Below are 9,058 nucleotides of genomic sequence, written 5' to 3'. Positions count from 1 at the left end.
CTCTCCTTCTACGTAAAGGCCACCCGCTCACGCCTTCGACGAGGCAGATTAAACTCGCCGACGGCCACGCACGTGAGATGAACGTTCTCACTACCACGTTGCAGGTCCGGTTGGAACACGTTATCATCACAATACCATTTCTTATTTTCCCCGAGTCCGGCGACAACGAGACGTTGCTGGGTATAGATTTCCTTAGGGCTATGGGTGTCGTTATTAATCTCTCCAAAGAAATATGGTATTTTGACAAGAATCCTCGTGTTAAACATACTCTACTTTTCGAACCAACTTCGCGTGGCACTACTTGTGCCTCCACAGACGTTCTCCGGGATGACGAGGGTACTCAGCTGGAGTCAGCAGAGCGAGAGGAACTCGCCCAGATCCTCGTTAGGCACGCGCACATTTTTCGTCCAGGGGGAGCGCCTACACCTTTCGCGGAACACCGTATAGATACGGGTGAGCACCCACCGATAGCAGTGCCCCCATACCGTCTGAATCCTGCGAAGAAAGAGGTTATGAAAAAAGAAATCGAGAAAATGTTGCAGGAAGATATAATTGAAGAATGCGAGTCTGCATGGTGCGCTCCGGCGTTGATGATCCCAAAGGCTCGTGGCGGCGTCAGGTTCTGTGTAGATTACAGGCGCCTGAATGCTGTTACCAGGTCGGACACGTACCCCATGCCGCTGATTGATGAGCTGCTGCAATCAACAAAAAGGAACTGCTTCATGAGCACGCTTGACCTTAAATCGGGTTACTGGCAAGTTAGCGTCCGAGAAGAAGACAGGGATAAGACGGCCTTCATATCTCCTCTCGGCATATATCGCTTCAAGCGCATGCCCTTCGGCCTCAAGAACGCGCCTGCCACATTCCAGCGGCTCATCGACCGCCTCCGCTCCTGCTCATCTTTAAAGGATGTGGTTCTATTGGCCTACTTAGATGACCTTCTCATAATCTCAGAGGGGTTTCAACAGCATCTCAAAGACCTCGAGGCAGTTTTCGAACGCCTGACTGAATACAACCTCTGTGTCAATAGGGAGAAGTGTGTCTTTGCAAGGGAGAAAGTAAAGTACCTTGGACACATAATCACACAGGAAGGCGTCTCCATCGACAATGATAAAGTCAGTTCTGTACTCGAGATGAAGGAACCGACCAATCTCAAGCACATGAGAACTTTCCTTCAAACGTGCTCGTGGTTTAGGAAATTTATTCCTAACTTTTCCCAAGTGGCTGAACCACTAACACGTTTGACACGAAAAAACCAAGCATGGACTTGGGGCGCAGCTCAATCACAAGCGTTCAATGAACTCAAGCGGTTGCTGACTTCAGCGCCCATTTTGATTCAAGCTGATTTTAGTCGACCTTTTATTTTACGAACGGATGCCAGTAATTACGCATTAGGAGCTGTCTTACTTCAGGGGGAGGAAAAAGAGGAAAGACCAATTGAGTACGCGAGTCGACTCCTTACCTCAGCGGAACAAAACTACTCTACCACCGAGCGTGAAGCTCTGGCGGTGGTATGGGCAGTCGAACGTTTCAGATCCTACCTCGATGGGCAACCCGTTATAATAGGAAGTGATCACCAACCACTCCGCTGGCTGCTGACTTTAAAATCGCCAACCGGTCGGCTAGTGCGATGGGCTCTCAAACTCCAGTCATTTGATATACAATACCAGTATACTCCAGGTAAAGCAAATGTTGTGGCCGACACCTTAAGTAGGCCGATCTGCTCGGGAGAAACCCGCGATCAATGCGGCATTTGCTCTGTAATAATAGACGTACCTGTGAAGAAACCGGATCTGTTGAGGCAGGAGCAGCTGGCAGATCCAGAACTGGAGAAGATTGTCAAAGAACTTGAAGCCAATGACGAAGTCGCAGCCCAGCGTTGGACGGAGCGGGGATATATGATGGATCAAGGAGTGTTGTACCGGTATAACCCCGACTCAGACAGTGAATCACCACAACTCGTAGTTCCAGCTGACCAACAGGAAGACATCTTGAAGCAATGTCATGACTCTGCGGTAGCAGGGCATCCTGGAATTGACAATACTTACCGAAAAGTATCGCAGCTGTATTACTTCACTGGAATGCGCAGGATAATAACTGACTACGTGAAAGCTTGCGTTCAATGCCAAAGATATAAGGCCAGCAATAACAAGCCTCCAGGCCTCCTCCAGACGCCCGTCATGAACCAACGTAACGAGGTGTTGGCCATAGATCTATTCGGCCCATTACCAGAAGGAGAGGAAGGAGAACGGTGGATATTGCTCGTTGAAGACACGGCCACAAGATGGGTAGAGCTGTATGCGATAAAGGATGCTACAGCTGAAGCCTGCGCACGTGTCCTCATCGAAGAGTTCTTCATGCGGTATGGGTTGCCTCGCAGGATCATATCTGACAATGGAGTCCAGTTCATCTCGGCAGTCATGCGCCAATGTATGTCAGTCCTGGGCGTGACACAGAACTTGGTGCCACTGTATCACCCAGAAGCCAACCCAGCAGAAAGAAAAAACCGCGACCTTAAGGCACAGTTAGCACGATTGGTTGAAGGAGACCATAGGACCTGGCCCAAGAACTTGCCGGTAATCAGATTTGCCCTGAATAGTGCCGTGTGTCGTACAACAGGAACAACACCAGCTTACTTGACATTCGGAAGGGAGTTGCGGTCACCTTCGGAAGCAACACATGACCAACGTGCCATACTTGACAAAGATAACTTTGTCCCACAAATTACACCCTACTTACGACGATTCCTAAACTCTTTATCGGCGATTAGAGAAAGAGTCGAAAAGCAGCAGGATAAGGCGAAAGAATACGCCGATCAGTCGCGTCGTCAGGTGGACTTTCAAGTGGGTGATAAGGTCCTCCTAAAATCACACCTTTTGAGCAAAGGTTCAAAGGCACTCACTGCAAAGTTCATGCCGAGACGTGATGGTCCTTACGTCATCGCCAAGAAGATAAGCCCTACGACGTACAACATTGCGCGTATGGAGCTGCCTCATGAGATTATAGGGAAGTACCATGTTCAAGATTTGACTCGGTTCATTGGTAACGATGATACTCCGCCTGAACCAGTTAACCCCGTCAAGAAACGCGGACGACCGAAGAAGGTTGATGAGCAGCTAGTCCAGGAACGAGGGCGTACACCTGAACTAGAGGGGGAGTATATAGCAAATCATGTTAATACAAATAACCGCGTTTTGCCCAAGAGGGCCTCCCGACGACGCATGCCAGCTAGATATGCTGCGAGTGTGAGTGTGGTGCCAGTGTAATGCGGTGTAAACGCGGCACCTCCCCTTTCGCCTCCCGCGCCCCTTTTTGAAAACGGACGGCACGCGCCGCCCGCCATTTTGTTTTCAGTGGATTTCGAGCCGTGAGACTGCGCGTACGTACCTTTCAGTCTCCCGCGCAATACACACGACGTTCGCACCGCAAGCAACATCGTCTTTCCGTTGTGTTAATAATTTATCGTAGTAACTATATACCTACTGTAAAGTGTAAATACTGTAACAAACTGTACCACTGATCCACAACTTTGCTTAGTTAGTAAAGTCCTGAAACCACACCCTGAGTTCTCATTTTCTGCCTACCGGCAGTGGCGCATCCCTTTTGGTAGTTCCCAGTACTAAATCTGGCACCCACGCCTATAAAGTGGTGTTAATTATACCTGTTGATTTCTTGAATCCTCTCGGAACTCAACCAGATTCATGAGGTAATGAAACTGATGTAGTCTTTTACAACAGATATAACAGACATTGAAATTTCTGCTGACCTGTAGAATAGAATAAAAACCCTGTTTCAGTGAATGTTATAGGTCATTTTCAAGATATAAAATATGTTAATTAAAATGATGAAAACTTACCTCAAACCCAAAAAGGTTTTCACATGCATATTTTAAATGTAAATTACCTATATCAAATACTTTTTTATCATTTGAAAAGCATAATAAACAAGTTCCAGTAATCATATTTCACAAGTTACTACTTCTTCTACTTTTAAAAATGGCCGATTCGGTGTGTTGCCAATGTCAGAGATGTGTCAGAGTTACCTTCTTCTTCTTTTTCTTTTTTTTTCATATAATGGCACTTCGGCTATAACCATGGCCAGTGTCGAGTATAATATTAAGGCGGGAAAACAATATTCTTTAATATAATTTTTTATATATTATCGTCAGGTCGGTCAGGTACAAAGTCTAGTCAAAGTCTAAGTCTAAAGTCAATACAGTCAAGAAGTCAAGTCGGTCGATTCAGTAAAGTGGTAGGACGCTTTACTGAAACTTTTGATGGAGTTTTGGAGGGAACACAAAAGAGCACGTTTCTGGTTACTACATCACTCCCCCATACTTGTGCATGATAACGAATATTTAATGGATAATATCCTACCAATATTACACATTAAAAACCCAGATAACACAATTTTAGGAAAATAATATAAAATCCATAAAAACACAACATCACTCTTTCACATTCTCCCAAAAACTCTTCTTCTTCTTCTTTTGGCGTAAGCCTCCCCAATCAGAGTTACCAAGGTAGGTACTGTACTAAACTCTGACAAGTTGACAACTGACAAGATACAGTACAATGCGAGTGCGTAACTCATTGACTTTTGGAGTTTTTGAAAGAATGTGAAAGAGTGATGTTGTGTTTTTATATTATTTTCCTAAAATTATGTTATCTGGGTTTTTAATGTATAATATTGGTAAGATATTAACCATTAAATATTCGTTATCGTGCACAAGTGTAGGAGAGTGATGTAATAACCAGAAACGTGCTCTTTTGTGTTCCCTCAAAAACTCCATCAAAAGTTTCAGTAAAGCGTCCTACCACTTTACTGAATCGACCAACTTGACTTCTTGACTGTATTGACTTTATACTTAGACTTCGACTAGACTTTGGACCTGACTGACCTGACGATAATATAGAAAAAATTGTATAAAGAATATTGTTTTCCCGCCATAATATTATACTCGACACTGGCCATGGTTATAGCCGAAGTGCCATTATATGAAAAAAAAAAAACTCATTGTCTTTGGCGTAATCGAACTTCGCAAATGCAGTATCAATTTGACATTGACAGATAACCAAAAAATTGCTGGATGTAGATTGTAATGAAAAGCGCTATAAAATAAAATTACAAGCTTTTTATATAAATAAACAAATCACTAAAAATGTTGGAAGTCCTTAATGGTTTTCTCCTGGTCTACTTTGTTATTTTATGTACACTTAGTGCTATTGTTCCGCTGTTAGTAAAACCTGTAAGTCATCTTTTTTTCTCATATTTTCATTAAAATTAATTTAACATAGAACATAATTCTAACAAACTTATTATGTGTCATAAATTTTTCCTTATAGATATCAGCATGTTTCTCCAGGCCATCAAATGAAGAACGAGAAACATTATCAGAAATTGTGAGGCTTAAAGCTGAACAAAGCAATATTTCAATAAAAGAGGAGTTTGCTGCGTATTCAAAATTGCAAAGGAAGATTCTAAAGTTGGAGACATTGTTGAAAGACAACTCACAGTCAAGAATCAGTAAGAGCTTGGCTATAAAAGGTTCAGTACACATAATACTTCAAGTAGTAATTGCTTTACTAATTGTTGTGTCAGTGATATGGTTCAGGAGAGAACCAATAGTTGCCATCAAGGGTAACCTGTATCCAATGACTAGCATCCTCCAGTATCCTAGTGATACCCCGAACGCTATATCAACACATATTTGGGTGGTTATATCCAATGTATCTATTAGGTCTCTGATCAAACCTTTTCTATGACAAAACTCAGAGGTATAGCGGTAATCTGAGTGAGGCTCAAGCTATTCAACAAACAAATGTTTGTGTCTGTAAAGTTGTGACTGTTTTCTTAACTTATAAAACAAATATTTTTCATATTAAATTGAATAATAAACAGAGAAATACATGAGATATTTTATATCAATAAGGCTAATAAATAATAACCTCTTATTATTGAATTCCTTGTAGGTAGGCCGGTATAATATGGCTGAATTACACTATCTTGGTTAGTCTTAAAGTTGCTATACAGTATCAAAAGGGTACCAATGTTAATTTGTGATTTGATATTTTTATTGTAAATGAAATAACTTTGCCATTTAAATTTATATACCAATATTATAAATGTGAAATTGTGTCTGTCTGTCTGTCTGTTACCTCGTCACACTGAACAGATTTTGCTGAAATTCGGTGTGGATATACTTTGAGCCACAGGAAAGGACATATGAGTACTTTTCGTCCGGGTAAAATGTATGGTTCCTGCACGATAAACGAATTTTGGCGCAACGGAGTTGCAGGCGTCATTAGTCATCTAGTTACTACATAAATCTATCATAATTCATATTAAATGTTATGATTTTATATTTAAAATAACAAGTTAAGCTAAAAAAGCTAGGTAAAAAATAAAAATACTGAATCCAAGATGATAATTTTTATTTATAGAATATAACTTCACATTTTAGTTGGTAAAGGTACTGAATTTGTTTACAATTTGCACATTTACTTGAAAATAACTTATAGTAATCTTAAATATAAATCTGTAATCAGTCTTTATAATAAAGTATGATTCAGATATATTTGGAATTTCAGAAATATTTGGCGTTTCTGAGTTTTGGCTTTTTAAACATTAATAATCAAGTAAATATGTAAGTTCAACCAAAATCGTCACTTAAGTACCAATTACACCATACAAATTTATAAGCGTTATGACAAAAATATTGAAAAAGATGACTATAAACAAATATAACAATCAGCCCCTGGATAGCATATAAACACCCCATCACAAGGCGGGCTTTAGAATTTAGTCACGCTGCCTGCGCGCGCACCGTCGGCGCTGATGGTCCGAGATGTATCAAATTGTAGGAAGTGCTTTTGAATAACTCATAACGTTCTCTGATATTTTATTTCGGTATCGGCGCCGACGGTCAGCGAGCGGACAGCGTGACTCTAAAATCCGCCTAACTATTTCTCAATCCAAATGTATACCCACCATGAGTTTATACTTTAGATAAGTTACTAAGGGCCTGTTTCACCACTACCTGATAAGTGCTGGATCCACAACTTATCTGACAGACTCTCCATAATGTATCTGTCAAGTTAAGTTGTGGATATCCTATCCGGCACTTATCAGGTAGTGGTGAAACACCCCCTTAATATATTGCCCTATTCATAATATTATGCTTAATAAGTTTATTATTTTACTCTCCTTACATTCATCTCCGTAACATGCTCCCATATTTGCATCAATCCTTTGTATACAACCGCATAAAATAATTATTTGTTGGTAATTTTATAAAACCTCTTACAGACCCTTTATCTATCCAGGGCATTGACATATTCTACTTATATCTCCTAATAGTGGCACAATAAACATTAACAAATTATTAAACAGTCTTACTAAGAATAACAGCATCTACAGTCTATAAAAAATCAATTATGACATAGTTCCAAATGACTATGGTCTAAGCCACGAATCTGGTCACAAAATTCCACACCTGAAGTTTTGTCACTCTCGCGGTTTGGACTATATACCTACATTGTAAACTCAAGCTATTTACATAAGGCGGATTAGCATTTCTGCCTTCAACAACATAAATATAATATTTTTACTGACTTGAGCCTTGACCTAGGGCCAACGCTAAAACTCGCGCGGGCGCACGCTCGCCTGTGTAATGAAAAATAGTATGGGCAGCGTCGTTGTCCGCGTCCGCGCTCCGTCGCACGCGCCTGCGCTGCCCATAGTATTTTTCATTTATACACACGCAGGCGTGCGCGCGCGCGAGTTTTAGCGTTGGCCCTTAGTCATGTTCGTTTCGTTTTTTCAACGCGTTTTCAACGCATTGCGCATGCGCAAAGTTGAAAATGAGTGAATGTCAGTGTCATGTGCCGAAATCTGACGGAAATTGATGAAAATTTCTATTACTGCGCATGCGCGAAAGCTGCACATGCGCAGTTGAAAAATAAAACGAACACGACTATTACTACTGGACTAACGAACATAGCGTTCTGTACATACTACATTCCGCGTTTAGAACATAAGTAAAATACGACGCAATAGTAAAAAGTTTCCGTCGAGTGCACCCTCTGTAATAATTTCAGTCAAATTTTCATCGTTGTCCACAGCCTTTTGGCTGAGTTTACATGTCTACGCTACGGAAATCACAGGTTCGCCGTGTGTGTGCTAAGTGTTCTCGTAGAAGGAGCTATTGAAGTGTGTTGTCAGGAGGTAGACCACCGCCTCGTATGTTGACATCATGATCGCTGTGTTCGGGATTTGACGGACCAGCTGAGTGCCTAAACCCCTGAAACAGAACAAACAGTTTTGAATTATGTTCACAATGTTGTGTTTCTATAGCTGTGTCCACACTATGCGCTTTCGTCTTCAATTTTCGTCATCTTCTTTCATTCAACTTTTTTTTTGGCGCATTCAATAATTGAATGCGTCAACGAACGCAACGCCAACATTGTCATTTTTGTTTTTTGAATACGGTCAGACGGCATGCGTCGCGGGATGCCTCACGTTCGCTGTTGACTGCGCTATAACGCATGCCCTTGACGAACAGAAAAAGGCAGTGTGGACAAAGCTAATAGGAAAGTCAAAGACTATAGAAAATCATTTTTAGGAACATGCATGGAGGCCGCAAAGGAAGATCTTTCAACCGAGCGAGGTGATGTGCACGGTCAGGGTGAAGCCCCCGTGATACATTTCAGCTATCGTACACATACCGACGCACTTAGAAAAGTTCGATAGCGCGATGCAGGATTGTGGCGTTAAATGTGGGTACCACCACAATTTCTGTATTGATTGAATTTTGTGCTGTGCGAAATTCCAATACATTTCTGTACGTAATATTCTGATGAACATAAATATTGAAAATGTCACTTGACGGACAAGGTCATCAACTGTAAATATTGGCTGTGTAAATATTTCTGTGAGTAAAATATTATGTTTATTCACTGTTGAAGTTACATACTAATATGGTAGTACAGCTCAGACAAATGAAATATTCTGCGCAGTATAAGGCTGATGATTTAATTGAAGCATATAAATTGCAACA

General features: G+C 41.2%; 2 protein-coding genes across 4 annotated transcripts in view; one reads left to right on the top strand and one right to left on the bottom strand.

Moving 5' to 3' along the window:
- Positions 1–5,073: 5,073 nt before the first annotated feature.
- LOC121735284 (guided entry of tail-anchored proteins factor 1-like) lies at positions 5,074–5,908 on the top strand. The gene is made up of 2 exons (XM_042126055.1): positions 5,074–5,248; positions 5,346–5,908. The coding sequence occupies exons 1-2, from the start codon at positions 5,162–5,164 to the stop codon at positions 5,763–5,765; spliced, it is 507 nt and encodes a 168-aa protein (XP_041981989.1). The 5' UTR covers positions 5,074–5,161; the 3' UTR covers positions 5,766–5,908.
- Positions 5,909–7,211: 1,303 nt separating this feature from the next.
- LOC121735211 (mitochondrial carrier protein Rim2) overlaps positions 7,212–9,058 on the bottom strand; it is a 30,880-nt gene continuing 29,033 nt past the window's right edge. For 2 of the 3 annotated variants that reach the window (XM_042125948.1, XM_042125946.1), the window contains exons 8-9: positions 7,977–8,302; positions 7,212–7,620 (exon numbers count right to left, since the gene is read on the bottom strand). In XM_042125948.1, coding sequence (XP_041981882.1) covers positions 8,182–8,302 — 121 coding nt within the window. In that variant the 3' untranslated portion in view covers positions 7,212–7,620; positions 7,977–8,181. The remainder of the gene's footprint in view (positions 7,621–7,976; positions 8,303–9,058) is intronic. The other variant, XM_042125947.1, reaches the window with a different exon arrangement.

The sequence above is a fragment of the Aricia agestis genome, chromosome 17, assembly GCF_905147365.1.
Source record: "Aricia agestis chromosome 17, ilAriAges1.1, whole genome shotgun sequence".
Lineage (NCBI taxonomy): Eukaryota > Metazoa > Arthropoda > Insecta > Lepidoptera > Lycaenidae > Aricia > Aricia agestis.
The sequence above is the reverse complement of the archived record's forward strand: the minus strand, read 5'-3'. Positions and strand labels throughout refer to the sequence as shown.